The 21,191-nt window shown below is 38.8% G+C and overlaps 1 protein-coding gene across 2 annotated transcripts in view; it reads right to left on the minus strand.

Moving 5' to 3' along the window:
- The window catches only part of LOC127633370 (actin filament-associated protein 1-like 2), a 43,525-nt gene that overhangs the window by 2,795 nt on the left and 19,539 nt on the right, over nucleotides 1–21,191 (minus strand). Inside the window, exons 3-17 of one of the 2 annotated variants that reach the window (XM_052112404.1) lie at nucleotides 20,319–20,390; nucleotides 18,981–19,072; nucleotides 12,680–12,788; nucleotides 10,383–10,466; nucleotides 7,856–8,064; nucleotides 7,065–7,244; nucleotides 6,013–6,087; nucleotides 5,355–5,439; nucleotides 5,167–5,262; nucleotides 4,847–5,058; nucleotides 2,805–2,950; nucleotides 2,272–2,386; nucleotides 1,831–2,034; nucleotides 680–962; nucleotides 370–543 (exon numbers count right to left, since the gene is read on the minus strand). In XM_052112404.1, the coding sequence (XP_051968364.1) occupies nucleotides 370–543; nucleotides 680–962; nucleotides 1,831–2,034; nucleotides 2,272–2,386; nucleotides 2,805–2,950; nucleotides 4,847–5,058; nucleotides 5,167–5,262; nucleotides 5,355–5,439; nucleotides 6,013–6,087; nucleotides 7,065–7,244; nucleotides 7,856–8,064; nucleotides 10,383–10,466; nucleotides 12,680–12,788; nucleotides 18,981–19,072; nucleotides 20,319–20,390 (2,136 nt within the window). The remainder of the gene's footprint in view (nucleotides 1–369; nucleotides 544–679; nucleotides 963–1,830; nucleotides 2,035–2,271; nucleotides 2,387–2,804; nucleotides 2,951–4,846; nucleotides 5,059–5,166; nucleotides 5,263–5,354; nucleotides 5,440–6,012; nucleotides 6,088–7,064; nucleotides 7,245–7,855; nucleotides 8,065–10,382; nucleotides 10,467–12,679; nucleotides 12,789–18,980; nucleotides 19,073–20,318; nucleotides 20,391–21,191) is intronic. The other variant, XM_052112405.1, reaches the window with a different exon arrangement.

A 21,191-nucleotide genomic window follows, 5' to 3' on the forward strand; every position in this document is an offset into this window, starting at 1 on the left:
TACTTGCATTTAATTGACTACTTTGGTGCTCCTTTTTGGAACTTGTCAGTATAGATCACACAATCCACTTTCTTTGTATGAAAAAAGAGTTAAAAGAGTGTAACACAAAAGGAAAACTTTAGCCTCCTCTGTCACCATTCACTTTTATAGTATCTTTCTTCCATACAGTGAACGCGAATGGTGACTGAGGCGGTCATTCTGCCTAAAATCTCTTTTTTTGTTTCATGGAAGAAAGTCATTCAGTTTTGGAGCAACATAAGGGTGGGTAAATTATGACAAAATGTTAATAATTGATTGAACAATCTCTTTAAACAAAATGTTTTTTGTCATTTATTTTATAAATATGACCACGAGGTGGCAATACAGTACCTTGGCAGGAGCTCAGTTCCTCTTTCACCTCCCGTCTGTCTTTCCTCAGTGTGGCGAGAGTGTTCTTCACCTCCTCTCTCTCTCGTTCCAACCGATCCCTGTCATCAGTGTAACGATGCACGTCGGCCTCTGTTCTGTTCTTCCCTAACTTCACCTCGACTGGCCCTGAGCTTGCTAAACAGGAGGAAATGTGTAGGAGCTTTTAGTTATGACCTACACTTCCATAAAGACTGGGGATAAGCACAGCAGGAAAAATAAATTAAAGTTGTTTGTAGGTCTGTTATGCAGTTTTACAGCTGACGACCCTCACCTGCTGGAGAGAACTTGAGTCTATCAAGAAGTCTATCCGTGCTGGCTGCTCTTCCTCTGGAGGTTGGTGGACTCTGAGGAGTATGTGCAGATGTTTGAGATTGGATTTGGGATGGTGGTGAGGTGGGAGATGCCTTCTTCTGGACTTCCTGACCAAGGAAACTGATTCTTTGAGACTGGACGTGTACATTGGGGGATGGAGTTGGGTCTGCGTCTACTCTTGGGGCAAGAGGTGGAGGATCAAGTTGCTCTGTGCTGCTTGGTAATGAGGTTTCATATACAGGCTGTTTCGGAATAGAATTATACAGAACATTACAAAAAATCTTAACATATTAATTAATTAATTAATTAATTTTAATAGTGTACTTTGATCCTGCTCAATAGGTACAGCATCAGTTCTTTTCAATAAATCATTCAAAAGGCTAGCAAAATGGTCTGAATCGGTTCATGATTCCAAATCATTCATAACAAGATTCAATAACAGCATATAAAGCTTCTTCTATTATACAGCTTCTAGTGTAGCTTTCAGCTAACTTTACAACATTTTCTGTGGAGTACTTGAAAGAGCTGTAGCTACTTGACTCGCTATTTGATCAGCTTGCCCAACAGTGTTAATTCTTCAGTGTTTCACTCAATTGAGGCAGTAATAATTATATTGCATATTTGAATAGGAAATGTTTCTATTGCATTTGTTCCTTCATGAATAGAATAGAAAACAAGTTACTTGTGCAAAATTATGTGTGAATGTGTGACAATAAATGGACCAAATGAAAAACATGCAGTCCTACATGTTAGTGCATAGTCTGCGAAATTAAGGTATGCAGGACCCCTGCAAGAGATAAATCCCCGGAGCCTCTGATAGTTTTAATGCAGCCCTGTTGGAGGGAACTGACTTCATACATACATACAGACACCAATTGTTTAAAAGTAATTGGAGAAATGGCTCAAACTATTCAAGTTAGTTCTGCGAAAAGGTCTAGTATAATTGGTTTAATATATCTCAAGCAATGAAATTAGTAAATAATGAAAATAGTATTTTTACATGTGACTTAAGAGTTCAAAATTGTCCAAATACTTTTGGGGGCCACTGTATAATCTATAAACATATTATATACTGATTAAATATGTTACAATTGTGGTTTGTACCCTAACCTCAGGGTGCTGCTGCTCTTCATGTGGAACAGCTGATGGACTGGTCTCAGTCTGTGGAGAGTTGGACATCTGGGGTGACACTCTGCCTGAACTTGTGTGCAGAAAAGAGCGAACCGGGATCAGATCCAGATAAAATTTGTCCTTTCCGTTATGATCAGCACTTGCTGTCATCTCACCGCTGCCATTTTGATCCTCTTGAACCTCCTACAGTGGAACAGTGGAACAGTATGAGAGAAACAGTATTGAAACTAGCTGGTCTGCAAGGTCACCGAAACAAAGCACTGTCACAGCAATGACTTCCTGTCACTCGTATTATCTCTGGCAGATTGTAATGAATCTTCCACTCCTGTTTTGTGAGTTTATGACTCAGAATATACACAGCTGCATGAAAGTGGGAGATGGAGATTTATGACAAAATAATTTCAAGTGTATTTTACCCACCTCCTGTTCATTCCCTATGGATGCCACATCATCATATAAGTCATCGCAGGCACTACGGTCTGATGGAGGGCTGTCTGTATACGTATTGGGCTCAGAGTACCTCCTCTGCATTAGACTGAGATTCATGCACAAATACATTTAACACTTTCATGAATCTTGGACAGTATGTTAAGCCTTTAAAGGGATGATTCACCCCAAAATGAAAAGTCTGTTATCAACTACTCACCCTATTATTGTTTCAAGCTGATATGACTTTCCTTCTTTCATGGAACACAAAAGGAGATGGCTGAATGTTTCCTTAGTACCCATTGACTTTCATTGTATCTTTTTTCCATTCTGCCTAACATCTGCCTAACATACTGTCTAACACCCATATTAGAAAGTAATATGGGTTTGGAACAATGTGAGGGTTAGAAGATGATGACAGAACTTTCATTTTTGGGTGAGCTATCCCTTCAAAAGGTTAACATACAAGATTCATTTACAGTAAATCTCTAAATATAATTACTCTTGAAGAACAGGAAGTTACTTACTACATGGATGTCTTGGCAGCATTGATAATACTGGATAACCTCTCGGAGTTTACATAGTTGTAGGTGAGATCTTCTGGGTCTGTTTTTGTCCCGGTCTGCGAAAGTATGAGCCCCAGCCAGTGGCCCATATCAGCTGAGGATTTAGCCTGGGAGAAAAGAGGAAGACATAGAATCAGGGGTGTCATCAGGGCCGCAGTAAGGTGGTCCTGGGCCCATCCCGAGAACGTAGACGGGAAAATACAGTGACTGGCCCCTTTAAAGCAAATGATCTGGGGAATGTGTGACTAGTTTGTATTGACCAAATTTAGTCATGTGAATGGGTGATTTTTGCAACAGCATTTTAGTTAAACATACACCTACAATAACTGTGCAAATTACAAATACAAAGTAAAAACATTTTTTAATTTAAATCCAGTATGTCATTAAATTGAAAACCAAATTTTTTGATCTGGTTCAAAAGATATTCATATCCCATAATCAGTCAGTTTGCCATTGACTTAATTCTTGCCTGAAGATGGCAATCATGTTGAAGTTTCCATTGAGCAGCAAAAAGCCTCACTATCACATAGAGTAATTTTGAGAAGTTAAAATTTAGTCTTCTCATTCTTTGTTGTTGTCTTACTGAAAGCAGATGATAAACAACTGAAGAATGAGGCTAGGAAATTAGTTGTTTATCTGTCTGAAGAGTATGCTTTAAAACATCTGCTTAATAACCATGTTTAGGAACAATGTTTAGGAGCAATGACACAAAATACATGTATATAAATACAAATAAATAGCTTGTGATTCATTAAAAGCATGTAGTATTTGTGTTCTATATCTGAATCTCACAAAGCTTGTTACAACTGAACTGAATGAGGAGCACAGAGGTGGAATGAGAGGGGAGTTCCACAAATCTCTGAAATCTCAGTCAGACTGATGGACTTATGCCAAGATACAGTATATACAGGCATTCGACAGTAAGACTGGGAAAAGTTGTGGGAAAAATCATCATCTTTGTGTTAAGAATAAGCGATCTTGAAAGTACAAATTCAGTTTTTACCTTCAAAATGCTGTGTCATCCAATTCTCCAACTTGCTTTAACGTTTGGCTATGTTATGGTTATGTCTAGTATGGACAATTCAAAGATCCTAAGCCCATTTGAAGGGGGTCAGTATGGACTAAATGCACGTGAAAGGGATAGTTCACCCAAAAATGAAAATTCACTCATCATTTACTCACCCTCATGATATCCCAGGTGTGTATGACTTCCACATAAACACATATGAAGAAAAAATAGAAAAATATCTCAACTCAGTAGGTCCTTAAAATGCAAGTGGATGGTGATTCGACTTTTGAAGCTCCAAAAACCACAGATAGACATCATAAACGTCATCTATGGGACTCGAGTCCAGCTGTTAAATTAATGATCACTTTTGGTGTGAAAAAGATCAATATGCAGGTACTTTTTTTTAACTCTAAATCATCGCTTCCTGTCAGTACTGGTATACGAGTGATGTAATCGAGTTGGCACATGAGACACACGAGAACTGAGGCAAATGCGACACACATGGAAGAGCAGTGCTGTGTATAAGTGAGTAGGAGGAACGCTGTTCAGAAGCTTCATTGGTTTTGGTTTAGAACTGTATTTATCAACCAAGAGGAGAACGTGAGATTACGTCAGTAACATGGCAACGTAAATACGTCACATGAGAGACAGCGTGATCTCCACCCTCTTGTGACGCTTACTGGAAGTGATGGATAATTGTTAAAAAGTACTTAAATATGTATCTTTTTTCGCACCAAAAGAGATCGAATCGCTTTTGAAGACATTAAGTCTTATCAGTGACATTTATGCTGACTCTCTGTGATTTTTGGAGCTTCAAAAGTCAGATCACCATCCACTTGCATTTTAAGGACCTCCTGAGGTGAGATATTTTTCTATTTTTCTTCAAATGTGCCCCTGTGAAGAAAGAACTCTTGGGATATCATGAGGGTGAGTAAATGAGAGAATTTAAATTTTTCGGTGAACTATAACTTTAAATCCATTCCCCTCTACTTACTTCTAAGGCTGCAAGCTCCTCTCCGTCCATCTGAATACGGAATGAATACAGGTGCTCGGGACTGGGGTCTGGCAGGACCATGCACCCTTCTAGAGGCACTGGCTGCTGGGCCACTTTGCTTTTACTTTTGTCATTGTAGATCCAAAGCTGCCTGTTCTTTACGGAGCACCACCGGCTTCGCCATTGGGTGTTTACAAGGACATTAATGTAGCCTGCAACAAAGAGAAGGTAATGGAAAAACTGTAGGTTTTGAGAGAGGTTTAAAGCTTTTCAAGAGAATATTCAGTATGATGATACATGCATGCAATTTATTGCTTAACCTGATGCATCCACTGTCTTGTCAGGGGACTCCAAAGAGGAAACCTTTTTTTTCCCAATGTTTATAAGGTTACTAAACTTGCCGTACTTCTTCTTAACTGGGAATAAAAAAAAAGAACTGGAAAGTAAACATTAATTATCGAACAACCTAAAGCTATCTGACATAAATTATTAAGTGATTCAGTCTCACCATCTTTGTTCTCCAGGTTCTCTGTGTGACTGTCTGTGCTGCTCCCACTTTCAGATGCCACTGAGTACCTCTCGGTCTGTTCACCCTGCCAGAAGAGCAGAAGAAACAGTTTTGCTTAACCTCTCACCGAGACTAAGGCCTCAAACATACCTGAGCTGTTAAAGCAGATACTTATAGCATTGCAAGCTTGATTTAAGCTTCATTGCATTCCAAAATGTCAGAGCGCAATTTATAATGCAACACATGCCCACATAGCATTCTCGGCATTGTCACATAGTGAAATCAATGTAAACTGTATGCTTTAATGATCGGTTTTGTATTTTAATGAAACTACTGTTATGGCAAATGTTGAAGAGAAACTTGCTGAGCCAGTTAGATCTTAAAGCAAGCTGCCTGAATAATAACACATATCTTTTATTGTCACAGACTTTTGAAGTCTAAGTAAGTCTTCTACTTTGTTACACAACACAAGAGTGGACGATGAGCAGAAACAAGTGGACCATTCAATCGCAATGCATTGATTAAACATTTGCGTCTGTGTATATGCAAGAAATATTTTGGAACCTAAATACTCCCACAGAGACTGAGCAAATTTGGTGAGTGTTTCCCATATAAATCAGTTTCAGAGAATAAACCACAACTGATATAACATACAGACCTTAGTACAGCTGAGTGTTGGGGAATCAGTTACATCAGATCCCGCACTGTTTTTAGGACTAATTTCCTGAATCACCTGATAAAGATGGAACAAGACTGTAAAGTATAACTACAAGAATCAAAAACAGATAACATTTACAGCCATGGACAAAAGTATTGGCAGTGACATACATTTTGTGTTTTACAAAGTTTGCTGCTTCAGTATTTGTAGATAATTTTTTCACATGTTTCTTTGGTATACTGGAAGACAATGGCCGACTATCGATTTTCCAGATGTCCCAAACAGTCGGAAGGGGGCTTAATCAGAGAAAATAACCTTGCACCAGTCTACTTCTGTCCAATCATTGTACGTCCAGCAGAATTTCCAAGTGTCCTTGATGTTTTTCTTGGAGAGAAGTGGCTTCTTTGCTGCCCTTCTTGACACCAGGCCATTGTCCAAAAGTCTTCGCCTCACTGTGAGTGCAGATGCACTCACACCAACCTGCTGTCAATATTGAGCAAGCTCTGCACTGGTGGTGACACGATTCCGTAGCCGACTCCTCAGGAGGAGACTGTCCTGGCACTTGTTGGACACTCTGGGACATCCTGAAGCCTTCTTCACTGCAGTTGAACCTCTCTCCTTGAAGTTCTTGATGATCCGGTCAATGGTTCTTTCAGGTGCAATATTCTTTGCATCAATTTCCTTGCATGTGAGGCCATTTAGAGGTAATCTTTTCTAACAAGAACACAATGATTGGAAGCACATCTTCCCTCCTTTTATAGCAATCAGTCTGCTCTTAAAATCCAATCAGAATGATAGAGTGACTAGTTCTCGAACACACTTTCCCAGGTGCTGCTGATATGATTAGTGAAATGATTTTGGCTGGTCATTTTGTGCCAGCAATGAAGATTTTTGCAATTATTTAAAATGCATCTGATCACTCTGCACAATAATCTAGAAACAATGTGAATCAACACCACAACTGAAGCAGAAAAATTTGCAAAACACAAAATGTATTTCACTGCCAATACTTTTGGCCACGGCTGTACAGGATAAAACTTCTTGTCCCTCACCTTCAGCCATTGTTCTGCCTGATCTTTGCTCTGCAGTCCCAGGACGATAGCTTCTCCACCCAGTGGAGTTATTTTCAGCTTGTGTTCTTTCCTCTTTGCTTGTTTCTCTTTGTAGACGACACTGCAGCCCAGCAGACTGATGTCCAGCAGTGGTGTCTGATCCTTTGAGCTTTTGTAGCACTGAATACAGTAGCATAATGAAAAGTCTAATAATTATTTGCATTGCATTTTGCTCACTGTGTTATTGCATAAGAACTGCAACAAAAATAAACGGGGCTACAGGATACATGATACAGACTTAGTGGTTTTGATTTTTATCCATCGGGCAAGTAACTTTGTCCACTGGGGAGAAGGCTTTTAATTTTCAGTGAGCACAGACCAAGTTTAGATCAAGAAAAGTTGCTTACATGATAGGTGACTGGAAGGAAGGGTTTGAAAAATAAGAGGGTTTGGTGACGTCAGCCAATAAGAAAAGTTGTTTCCGAGGCGGAGAAGTAAGTAATTTTTGATGAAACAAAGGCAAACATTTTTCTTTTGAATAACTTGCTCAGATTAATCATTCACAATAAGACCGGGAACATTTCTTAACAAGTAAATAGAGTTAATTTTGTGTTGTTTTTAAATGGTCCATTTGAGTGAAGCATATGAATGTTCAAAGCATGCAAATAAGTTATTACTGCTAGTTTTTGTAAGCTTGATTGCAAACACTGGCATCTGTGTAAACATGGACATTTTAGGTCAGCCATGGGTGGGAAATGGGTGTCAATGACACATGCAATGATGTCACCTACCAGGAGACGATGTTCTCGAATGACACACAGCTGTTTGGCCCACTGACCAAGCCACTTTTTCCTCCAGAGGAAAGCACAGATCCGGGCATCCTTCATTAGCTCGATGGACGCCTCTGTGGATGGCCAATGGTGCTGGGCTGTCGACTTGCCTTTAATCAATTCTTCCTCATCATACGACTCATATGAACTGCTCACTGCTTCTATGTCTTCTGTAAATATGAAGTGCTTAGAGTCAATTAGGATAGAAGTAGAGAAAGATGATGATTGGGGTTATTGGTTGATTGTTAGTGAACTACCAGTATAATGGGAAGTTAAAGCAGCAGCCTGACATTTCTTTGAATTAAACATTGGAACATATCAATATTGTCAAAAAAAAGTTGCTGTTCACTAATAATCTACCCTTTCAAAGCTCTTAAATGAACTACAAAGTCATATGGACTACAACAATGATGTAACATGTGACACCATTCTTTTTATGATACTTTTATGGTGCTTTGGGTAATGTTTAGTTCAACCCCAATTCTGAAAAAGTTGGGACATAAAAACAAAAAGGAGTGATTTGTTATATTGAAAGCTCTACAACTAAATATTATATGATGTTTTTCACTGTGATTATTATTTTTTTTTTAAATGTACAGTAATTTCAAATCAGATGATTGCAACACGCTCCAAAAAAGTTGGGACAGTCAAGTGTTTACCACTGTGAAGCATCACCATTTCTTCTAATAACACTTATTAAGCATTTGGGCACTGAAGACACACATTTGTTAAGTTTTGAAAGTGGAATGTTCCCTCATCCATCCATTACGTAGGTCTTTAGCTGCACAATTGTACAGGGTCTTCGTTGCTGGATGGTGTGCTTAATAATGCCACACATTCTCAATTGGAGACAGGTCAGGCCTGTAGGCAGGCCAATCTAGCACCCGCCCTCTCTGCTTACAAAGCCATGCACTTGTAATCTGGACAGTATATGGTTTGAAGTTGTCTTGCTGGAAAATGCAGGGACGCCCCTGAAAAAGACAGTGCTGGACGGCAGTATATGTTACTCTAAAATTTGTACATATCTGTATGCATTCATGGTGTTCTCACAGATGTACGAGATACCCATACTATGGGCACTGACACACCCCTGGCCCATACAGACACTGGCTTTTGGACCTGATGCTAATAACAGCTTGGATGGTCCTTTTATTCTTTGGACCAGATAACACTACGGCTGTGTTTTTCAAAAACTTTTTGAAATGTGGACTCATCAGACCAAAAAACACAGTTCCACTGTTCTACTTTCCATATAAGATGAGACCAAACCCAAAGAAGACGACAGTGCTTCTGGACAGTGTTGATGTAGGGCTTCTGCTTTGCATAGTAAAGTCTTAACTTGCATCTGTGGATGCAGAGGCGAGTGGTGTTGACTAACAAAGGTTTTCTAAAGTTATCCCAAGACCTTGTTCATGATATCCATTACAGATGAATGATGATTTTTTAAGACAGTGATGTCTGAGGGATCAGAGATCATGCTCATTCAGAAGTGTTTTTTGTCTTGCCCTTTAAACACCAAGATTTTACCAGATTCCTTGAATCTTTTAACTACATTGTGCACTGTAGAGGGTGAAATGCCCAAAATACTTCCAAATTGTCATTGGGGAACATTGTTCTGAAAGTGCTGGTTTATTTGCTGAAACATCTGTTGGCAAATTGAGAATGATCCTTGCTCTTGAAGGACTAGGCTGTTTTTGAAGGCTCTTTATATACTATGACACGCTTGACTCACCTGTTTAACATCTCCTGTTTCACATCGCCTTGTTATTTCAACTCGTCAAATTGTATTAGTCTTAAATTGCCCCGTCTCAACTTTTTTGGCCGTGTTCCAATCATCTGATTTAAAATAAATGTACATTTAAAAAAATACAATTCACAAGGTAAAACATAGTTGTGGTGCTTTGAATATAGCAAAGATTGAATATAATTTACAAATCACTCCTTTTTGCTTTATTAGCATTTTTCATACGGTCACAACTTTTTGGGAATTGGGGTTGTACTTCAGAGAACAAGTCCCCTTTCAATTTTATTATATAGAAAAGAGCAACCACAAGATCCATAATAAAATTCACATTTTGTGTTCAACAGAAGAAATGTTGAAAATGATATGAGGTTAAGTAAATGATTAAGGAATAGTTTGAAGATTGATCTCAAACTTTACCAAATTTTGTCCAGATAAAGGTCTTTTGGAAACCTTTCCATTATTGATGTAGACATGAGAAGAAGAAACAACAGAGGATGCAACAAATGCAGAACTGCATTAAAGAATTATAGACTGAGAGAAGTGAGAGCACATCATGATTATGCGTGGCATGCTCATAAACCAGCGAGCACATGCAAAGTCAGCAGCTTCAAGCTTGGACACACTCAACATTGAGGTTTCTGATGGACGTTCTCCCAGAGCCATGCACTACACCACAGCCAATAAAGTTAGTGCTGCCTGTTTGTTTGTTTTTCTTTTCAAACTGAGAGAAAGGTAGATAGATACCCTGAGAAATCACAGAATAGACCACATTGTGTGAAGCTTCTATGCGATTCCTGGTCCCTGTGATGATGGCAAAGCAACCAAAATCTATAGAAACGCGGGAGGAGTATAAAAGTGGAAATGCAAAGGAAGAGGAAGAGAAAAAAATTCAGGTGAAAAGCCACAACATGAAACTATCCGATGTGGCTTATATGTCACATGAAAGAAACAGGAAGAGTAAATTGATTTTAAATTCCAATGCTTATGACCCATGACTAAAGTTAATAGGAACTGCATATTGATGTCTTGGGGCAACAAAATATTTGTGATGGTGGTTTTTTTGTTATTTTGGGGCTTTATCATTGTAAGAATATTTCTAAATGCCATTTTGATGCTTTCGAAAACATATCTATTTGAGGTTTGGCTTGATATCAACTGCAGAATTTTTTTTTTTAATTTTGGTCAAATATAACATTTTAGTTGACTATAATGTAAAAATGCTGAAAATGTTTTCAAAACTGTGACACACCAAGCATTTTGAAAAAATTTATAAATGTTAATTCAAACATGTATCAAACATGAAAAATGTATCAACATAAAATCCAGTTCAATTTACTGCCGTTCAGCTCTTTCAGCTCGCCAAGCTCAAGCGTGGCAATCCTTAACATGTGGTACTCTAATTGGATTATTTGAATACATTTTTTCTACATTTTCTGCAAATTGTTTATACCTTGCAGTGTTATTGCAAGTGGCTAAATTATCAAAATGTTATCCTTGACTATATCGAAATACACTTGTTGACACGATTAACACTGCTGTGCATTTGTGCAGTTGCTATTACTTAGCACAGCTGCATAGTAACACCACTGTATTGTTTGACCAAGAACAGACGTCATCTGCTGAAGAAGATTGTAAATGATTTTCTCCATCTCTGGGCTGAACTCTGCAACCCCAGCCAAATGCCCCATCACTTTTGGCTCCATTTTCTGGGCTCACGGTCAATGTTCCGTCACTGTGTGTCCAGAGCCAGAGGACCAGTTATTGAACAAAGCCCATCACTGTTCTGTGCTCCCTGCCTGCAGACTACTCTTTGTCACTGTGAAGTTGGGAGGGGTGTCCAAAAAGCTGGAGCCCGAGATAGTAGCGCTCAATTATATTAAGTCGATTGCATTGGAGGCACAGAAATAGAGCTAAAACAGAGCACTCAAAGACCACAGGTTCACTGTTAATAGGTTAAAAAAAAAAAAAAAAAAAAAAAAAAAAAATTACAAATGTTTTATCTTTAAAGGCACAACAGCTTTTCACTGAGCAGTACCCTCAAAGGTTCACCCACTGTACCCTTTGCATGTCAATCGGAAAATATTTGTACCTTATACCTTAAAGGGATAGTTCATCATTTATTCACCCTCGTGCCACTTCAGATGTGTTAGACTTTCTTTCTTCTGCTGAACACAAACAAGGATGTTTTGTTGAAAATTAAAGATCTGTAAGTCCTCACAATCCAAGTGACTGGTACCACAACTTTTAAGTTCCAAAAGCATATAAAGGCAGCATAAAATGGTAAAACTACATAAAAAAATCCAGTGGTTAAATTTATATCATTAGAGGCGATATGATAAGTGTGGGTGAGAAACAGATGTATAAACAAATATTTATAAAATCCTTTTTTACTACAAATTATCCATCCCTTCCCTGTAGGTGGCGATATGCACATATAATGCAAATCTTATATTCCTCTAAAAATCATTGTTTGTGTTCAGCAGAAAAAGTCATACACATCTTGGATGGTATGAGGGTGAGTAAATGATGAAAGAATTTTCATTTATTGGATGAACTATTCCTTAGTTCACAAGGTGTACTGCCCAGTGACAAGCTGTTGGACCTATAAAGATAAAAACGTTGCACATTTTTGTGCAGGGAACAAAGAGCTATGACTATAGGTCATAAAATAATAACCTGGTCTTCGTAAAATACCTTTTTGAAGCAGTTTAAGTTTTCAGGGAGAAGGGCTTTGTCTGTCCTCAGCTAATCAGAATATTTACAGTATGATGTTTAATATACAGCTTTATATGTCAAGTGATATTTTGAACCTTTCTGTTTGATCAAGGCTTCCCAAAACTCCAAAAACAAGCAACTGATAAAATGTCATGTTGCTCCTTGTGAATGCTGCCGGTTTGAATAAAAACTCAAAATGGAAAATATAGCTTTTAATGCTTGCCGCTTTATCACATTGTACCTGATTAGGACATGGTAGAAGATACATTTTAGTCACTGTTTAAATGATGTATGCACCTCTGGACCCAATAGGGAAGGGGACATACCATTGACGGTTGAGTCATAGGGTTGAGCCTCTTCATAGTATCCTTCACTCTCAATAGATGCTGGAGCTGGAGTTGGTGGTAGAGGAAAAGGCTCCCTTCCTAGGTTACACTGAGTGATAAAAAATAAAAAATGATAGAAACAGAGATTTTAACATTATCTCATAATTTGTATAATTTCATTGTATCGTAATGCCACATTTTAAAATAATATGCCGGGAACATGCATTAAGATATTAAATAGGGTACATTTTGACTTATACAAGGATTCTCCAGCTAAGTTTTGCTGCATGGCTTTGCTGGTTTACCAGCTAGACCAATACAAACCAACATAAACCAACCTGAACCAGCTAAGTAATGTATCTTTGGACTTTTCAGAAACTTTTAAAAACATACAAAGAGCAAAGTACACACACACACACACACACACACACACACACACACACACACACATCAACACTGCAGCTGAGCTGAACATTTCTTTGTAATATACTCTCATGTAATGACTCAGATAAAGAGGCTCTCCAGAGATGAGCCTGCCGGGTCATTTGTGCACCTGTCTTTCATGTGGGATTTCATTTTTGACTGACGAGGGATTCTTTCCCGAAACCGATCTCCCTCTGACCTCAGCCCTGCTCTGTTAGAATAGGAATTCCACATGTGTTTGCCTGCAGGAGCAATGGTTTTAAAAGGGTGGAGAGCGAGCAATGAGGTTTCCCAAGTCAGCCGCTTCATAACATTACTATATTCCCAATTTTACTAACAAAGAGGACAGCCCCTGGGCAAACAGAAAACTGAGATTCTCCTATATGTACACTCCCTGCTGTATATGACACAGAAACTTACACACCCACAGGGCTGATTAGGGATAGTAGTAGCTAATGAACCATGAAGCTGTATGAAGATGAAAAGTTATAGACATACGGCTGGGAGAATCTCCTTTCACTCGCATTACACTTGTACTAAGTGGTTTAATTGAAACCTCCTGCTGGGCTTGATTTGTTTTGTGCTTCTCTAAAGCATAAACTGAGGTGAATAGGCAGGCTAAGTGATAGTAAGGCATGTACATAAACAACCAGACCACAAGGACACAGGAAGTTGAATGTAATAGCTTGCCAGAAGGTCCGCTGTAAGGCCTGTATCACATAGCACGCACATGCAGTTCGTAAGCAAAGCAGTAACTGCAACAACAGGCTCGCATTGTGCTGTCAATGTTGCTGCTTAACAGAGCGGCAGCTATACGCAGAACATAAACTGATTTCTGGATTACTACTTTCAATATGTCATTTATCAACAGCCTTAAATTATAAAATTGGATTATAAAATCTGGAGTTGGACACTGAGAATAATTACAAATTGATTATCATGAAGGGGGGCGGGGGACAACATTTATATCAAAATGCAGCTACAATTTGCTTAAATCATCTGTATTCAGTCACACTTACTAAATAGAAAATGTGAATGTGTGACTGTCACTGCATGTGGAACTTGCATCAAACCCAACAGACAATAGCTCCAGTATTTTTTGTGTTGATAAATAGGCTTATACAGCATTTAAGCATGTTTTCTGCCAAATTTACCATAGAACTCAGTATGTTGTAACTGAATATTTTGGTACCCTGACATTGCCCCGATTGCGCCGGGTTACTGACAAGCACAATCAGACATCTTTGCATCAGTTCAGAAGCGTTTACCTTTTTCTGTGGTGCTAGTGCATGAGCAGACTCAGAGACACAGGAAAAACATGGGTTCTGGTCTCATGGAAACCAGGAAGTAATCATGTTCACTTAATCAAAGTTAGGTTTGGGTTAGGCTCAAAGATTAATCAAATATGCATTCCTGTTGACTGTATTACATAATTTACAACTATAAACGACTCGCTTTACAACTCACTTTTGTCGTGCCTCTGGAAATTTCACCAAGGAACAGGAGCTCACACAAGACCATATGTTCAACAGCACTTCCAGCTTTTGCCTCTGGGGGCAGTGATACCAATTTTTATATGCACAGGCCATTTCACAACATGATCACACAGGAAGTAAGCATTATGCTTCTGAATGTTCCAGTACCCTGACATCGGCCCCATTCTGGTGAGTTATGAACATGTGCCATCTCCCATCTGACGCATCCGGCATGACTAGAAGCGTTTTGCTTCAGCAGCATGGGAGACCTGGGTTCTCATCCCGTTTTGAAACCTGGAAATAATTGCGTTTGCATATCATTTCATATTTACTCCCTTGACGTTAGGTTTAGGGTTGGGGTTTTGTGGTAGAGTATCTAAAATATGTATTCCTCTTCACTGTATTATATTATTTACAGCTAAAAACAACTTGATTTACAACTCACACACCACAGTGGGCATTTCACCTGGAAACTAGAGCTGCCTGTGCCCTTGCGTCTGAAAACAATTCCTGCTTTGTCCACTGGGGAGAGTGCTTTTAATTTCAGTGAGCACAGACCAAGTTTAGCTCAAGAAAAGTCAACATACTGTTTCTGAACTTACTGTAAGGTCAGACTGGATTTCAGCAGAATAACTTTCAAGCTACTGTTGCTGAATTCACATTGAGATCAGTCTTGAATTTAGCATGCTCTGTGCAGCAAAAATAGGCTCAGCGCAAAAACTTGTAACTATGCTTCTGCTAAACAGCACCACTCTGTTTTCACGGGCAGTGTGAATACGCAAATCTGTTAATAAGGGTGGTGGAATAAATATGCACTGGTTTCGCGAGCAGTCTGAAGCCGCACTCAAGATTTATGAGACTAAAACACGAGGACTAATAAATAGAGTTTTGGTGGGAAAACTCACACGCAAATACATAAAACCCCCACATTTCTGTCTGTGTCCCTCCCTCCCTCCACTGACACTCTAACATAAAATCTCTAAAACATAAAACAGTGTGCTGCTAGGAAAAGCAACTTCAGAGTCCTCAGGCATCTGACAATGATTAAAAAGAAAGCAAAGGGATTTCTGGGGTAGCCTCCTCCACCTCCTACTCAGTATCGCTTCTTCAGCGGCCACTGCCAGGGGTCAAGACCATGATCCAAAGCACATCCCAGTATCTCCATGACAACAGTAGGATCTGTTTATACACGGCCAAGTGGATGTAAAAAGAACAAAAGACAAATCCAAATTCAGACTATTTGATCAAAGCAGGTACTGTGTGTTGAAATTGAACTCTAACCAATTCTGTTTTTAAACAAAATCCACAAATCACCCCATCTCCCTACTTTAAACAAAAAGAAAAATTATGGAAATCCAGTCGATATAGAAAGTATTTTAAGAGTGAGGCATGAATAACGATAGAGCACTAGTCTTTGGGAATAAAGTGAAAAAATGCAAGTGGGCAGGAGACCAAACAAACACCCAGAACATGGAAAATCCCTCATTCCCAAGCCAATAATTTTGTGCTGAAAAAAGTAAACCAGTCAGCCAAAACAGTGCTGAGGTAGAGAGGGTACTGATGGAAAAAAAATATTTTTTATTATTAAAAAACAGGACTGAATCTGAACTGTAGTCATCACTTCATTTATGAGTTTCTGGCTATTTGAAGAGTCAATTACAAGCTCAATTAATACAGGGATGTAGTTAAAGATGGTGAAAACAATGGTATAATTGATGGGATTACATTAATCTCTATACCAGGAACAAGTCTGCTGTGGGAAATATAACTGTGTATCTGCATAATTTACTTGTGTAGTCAATTCTACTTGGTTTTACAGAGTAATTTATTATATGGACTTGCAGGATCAAGGTGTTATGGTGACACAGGAACCAACACATGGAGTGCATTCAATGGTCCTCAGAAGTGAAGGTACAACTTTACCTTAGTCAGTAACAATGGACCACACAATATGCCATAGGTGGGGAGTTTGATAAAAGAATGTCTTCAGTAGAAGTATGTGAAGTTTCTTCAGGTGCGTGGACATTTGCAAGCATGCACCTCGTTCTGTAGCTGGAGCGGCGAGTGCTGTTGCCAGATGAAGGATATTTTTTTATGCTTGTGGAAGCCTCTGGACACTACAGATGTTTATGAATATGTGCCAAGCAAATATGAATGGACACTGACCACCACTATGGTCAAGCCTCAGAGTTACGGACACTACATGGTGGTACATGCCGACAAACTGTACATCATGATGAATGGTCCTAGCGATGACTTACTGATGACTTACTGTCTTATGGACTGCTACAACATCACTTCAGGCCAATGGATGGCCATGCCAGAACACTATGTTAATAGTAGGGGTAAACTCTTCATGACTATCGTGAGGGAGGACTCGCTGGCATACCTTATTTGTGGTGATAAATTGAAGCCCCGCAGACAGATTGCGAGTTTTCCAAAAAAGTGGCTCGCTTTGGACCTGTTAACTCAGACTGCACAAGAGCACAGATGGACAGTAGGAAAATGAAGCAGAGGATGCAAAGGAGATAGATGCAAATGTGAAAAGTGTGGAAGAAGCTCTGGTTAAAGCCAATGATCCACCTTATGAAATGCAACTTATCATATAATAGCGCATAGTTAGACAGAAATGTTTTTTTATCAACATTTAAAAGGGAGCAGAAAGTGCTTATCATACATGTTGAGGTCAAAAGCTGTTCATCCAATCAAACTCACATGTTATTTTGGCACTAATTAATTTGTCATTTAGTAGTACCAAGCGAAATTAAGTATGCCAACATGGACAGGTTGCATGACATGCCCTCATCCTTATCCTATTGTTGGTCCTATGCAGTTCATTTTAATATTCACCCATAGTTCAAATCCATCTGACTTTTTTTCTTCTGTAGAACACAAAAAAGATGTTTCACCATTCACATTTCACATTGAATCTTTTTTCCCTCAAAAACAAATAAAGTGAATGGTGACTGAGGCTGAGAGAAAGTCATGTTTTTGGAACAACATGAGGTTAATGAGTAAATGATGACAGAAATTTCATTTTTGAATGAACCATCCCTTTAAGGACATTTGTTCATTCTTGTACAAGAAAATCTGTATTGGATATCATGACTCTTGTGTGGTGTTGGGTCACCACTTGATGTCCATGATGTAAAATCTGGGTTCTGAAGCAAAACCACTTGAGAACCAATGTTCTAATCTAAACAAAAAATGTCATTAAATGTATTTTTGCATTTTAGATATGTCAAATAAACAAATAAATAAGTAGCTGTGAACAATGCCTATTGTCTCTCGTTCTCAAACAATCTCATTCAAACAGTGTGCAAAAGCACACGTGTCCTTACTCTAACTGCGGTTCTCAGGCCTCTATAAACAGCTCCCTGATCGCTTGTGCAGCTGCTGTTAATCAGCTCCAGCACCCTGCAGATGGGTCTGAAGTTCAAAGACTTCTCACTGGAGAGCCCTAATACCCTCCATCCTCCTGTCTGTCTGTATGTCTGACTGGCTGCAGACTCCAACAGCACACAAGGACTGATACAGGAGCTACAGAGCATTTTAACCCATTAAGACATACCCCACTTTTGTCCTTGCTTTCTTCACTTTCTATCATTTGAAAAGATTACTGTGTTGGCTTATAGTGTAATTACTGTTTCTTATCAAGAAAGAATGCATTATCATCCTGCAGGACTTTGTTGTTTGTGTTGTGTGTGGCTTAGAAACAAAAACACACATCTATTTTTTGAGCGTGATAAACATATGCATTACAGATATTTGGTGAATACAAAAACCAAAGCTGATGATAAAGAGCAGCAGGACCACATGTCTTGCATTGCAGTTAGTGAGATTGAATTGAAGATAATGCATAGTGTTGCATTTGTATCATGCTCTCTGCTGCAAAGACCAGCTTAGACAAGCTTGAATTTCCATGCTGGTCTAGGGTGGTTTATAATGTTTTGGTACTGTTCAGGCTGCTGGACCGATATTGCTATATCTGCTGAAAAAAAAAAACTTCTTATACCAGGCCGAAAAGGTTTGGGGCATTTAGGCACTTGTCCAAAACCAGCTAAGCACCAGCTTGATCAGGCTGGGAGCCCAGCTAGGCCATTTTAAACCAGTTAAGACCAGCGAACCATCTTTGGCTGGTTTAAGATGTATTTGTTTCCGCAGGGATTCTGATCACCGGCAAAAATTAATCATTGAATCTGGGTGACCAACATGGTCTTTCTGCTGAAGCTGGTTGACCAAGGAATTCTTGCTGGTTTAGACAGCTAAGAAGCCCATTGGAGACACCAGCACACCAGTATCCCATGCTGGGCACCATTTTGACATTGTCTCTGTGGTAATATGTTCAGTAAACAGTGTTTAAAAGATATCCAGCCATTGAAATTAAACTGATAGTTACTCACTGGTCTGGGAGGAGGAGGTTCTGGTGGGTTCTTCACAGGGATTAGCATGTGTTTACCTGGTTCTCCGTTGGCCTCTGCTTCTGATCTATAATCTGATGGGCATGTAGATTTCCACACAGAACAACAGAAATCGTTAATAAATAAATAAAGTATTCAAAGAGTTCCAAAGCAATAACAAAAAGCATTCCAGCAAGTGAAAGCAAGAAGGTAATTGACATTAAATGTGTCCTGGAGAGTTGACATACATATATATAATGTGACATGTACTTTACCTCATATGGAATATTAGTCAGAAGGTAAAAAGGTGATTAAAAATTTGAAAAGGTTCAAATTGAATTCTATTCAATTAAAATTTGATAAAAAAATCCACAGACACATTATGAGTCAACTACCCAATAATTCTGCTACTGTGTTTGCATACAGTATGCTAGTAGTGCAGCTCTGGTAATTTTGAATAGCCTGTAGCAGTCTATTAAGACCTGATGGCCATATTCAGTTGCTTCCCATCAGACATTCCTTTGACTTCCTCTCCAAACGGTAACATCTGCGTTGCTGTAGGAACGTAAGATGAATACCAAACCCTCACAGCAAGGGCTAAGAGTCACCAAGGTGTCAGGACTCCATCAAGTGCTGCTTTTCATAGAAATTCAATTCATTCTCACTACTTCCATTTCTCTGTTGGTGTACGTGAGTTTGGACTTTGCACCACATACTTGTCACATAGCAGTTCAGTCGTTCATTTTGATTATTGATTTATCTTGATTATTGATTTATCAGTTGCAAATAAAACTAGTTTGTAGAATATTTTCCCATATGGGCAAGGAATGACAAAAGCTTTCTGAAACACAAATAAATTAGTAAAAAGTTCCTCTTTATGGAAATGAACCTCAAAGGATGCTTCTCCTGACAAGCTTTTTCTTTTCAACAGTTTGTTTATTAAAAGAAGAGTTTTCCTGCATGATAGTCCGGTTGTGAATCCGATCAAAGAATGCCACATTCATGCATGCTTGTCTCTTGGTGTAGATGTCTGTATAATATATGTTAAGTCTGGTTTTATTGTTACACTCATTCTTTAGTGAAATCTAAACAAAGTCACTAGGCCTCTTATGGGGGTCTGGCGGGGGCAGGGGGTGGAGTTAACACTTCAGCCATAACCCAATTACCCCCCTGAACATGACACAACGAAGCAGTAGGGCTGTCAAACAGCAAGGTAAACCACTGATTTGTGCAAGACATGTTTGCAGGCTGTGGGCCATTTTTATACTTACACCTGCAAAAGTTCTACACATCTACTGTAGCATTATTTCATAGCTATTGCAGTGAATAGTCTGAACTCACCTCTGTCTATTTTGGCAAGGCTTTGACCTGTCACGATGACCTTATTCATATAGATGTATTCTTCATCTCCTCCTGCAAAAAAAACATGATTACAAACTGTATTGCAAATCTATATTCTTCATTAAACTTCCTCACAGTTGTTTTTTAAGCATTCTTGCATGATATCAAGGTATCACTACAGGTAACAGCTTTTATGTGATTTTGTGCTACAGTGGCCCCATAGAGAATTTGGATACTTCAGCCATATTTACAAATGCATGAGTGTTATTGCATAGATATACTCTATGGTGACAGACCGATAAATCAGTTGATTTTTGGTTCCTACTTGCATAAATGACTAATTTAGTGTCTTGTCAACAAATATTTTCAATGTTTTTGAGTGCATTGCTTGTAATGCTTAGCTAATCATGACATCTACCAATACAATTCAGACTCCAATCAAAGGGGTCCTTTATAAGTCCTCCCTTCATTCCTCTCAGCTGCCTTTCCATTGCATGGATGCAAGCTGCACTTAACAACCCCCTCCATCCCCAGCTCCACCTCTTGTATGACAGCTATGCCTTTTAGCTTTCTCTAAATCTATCTTGTTGTTCTGTGCTCTCAAACTACAATTGATTGCCAGTTTGGAATTCCTATTTTTAATATGTATTGCACCTTGTTCTTTTTTACCAACTGATTTACAGTATTTGAATTTCTATTAAGCGTCCATGTAATCTATTGTGCAAATGAACAATTTTGCTATATTGTACTGTCAAAAATCTTGTATGTTGTAATAATTTAGCAAAAATGGCTCGGATTTACAGATGCCAAATGGTTTGACATTAAATCATATACTCTATGCAATTAATTAATATATTTTTAATTGTGGCCTAT

Source organism: Xyrauchen texanus, chromosome 40 (assembly GCF_025860055.1).
Source record: "Xyrauchen texanus isolate HMW12.3.18 chromosome 40, RBS_HiC_50CHRs, whole genome shotgun sequence".
NCBI lineage: Eukaryota > Metazoa > Chordata > Actinopteri > Cypriniformes > Catostomidae > Xyrauchen > Xyrauchen texanus.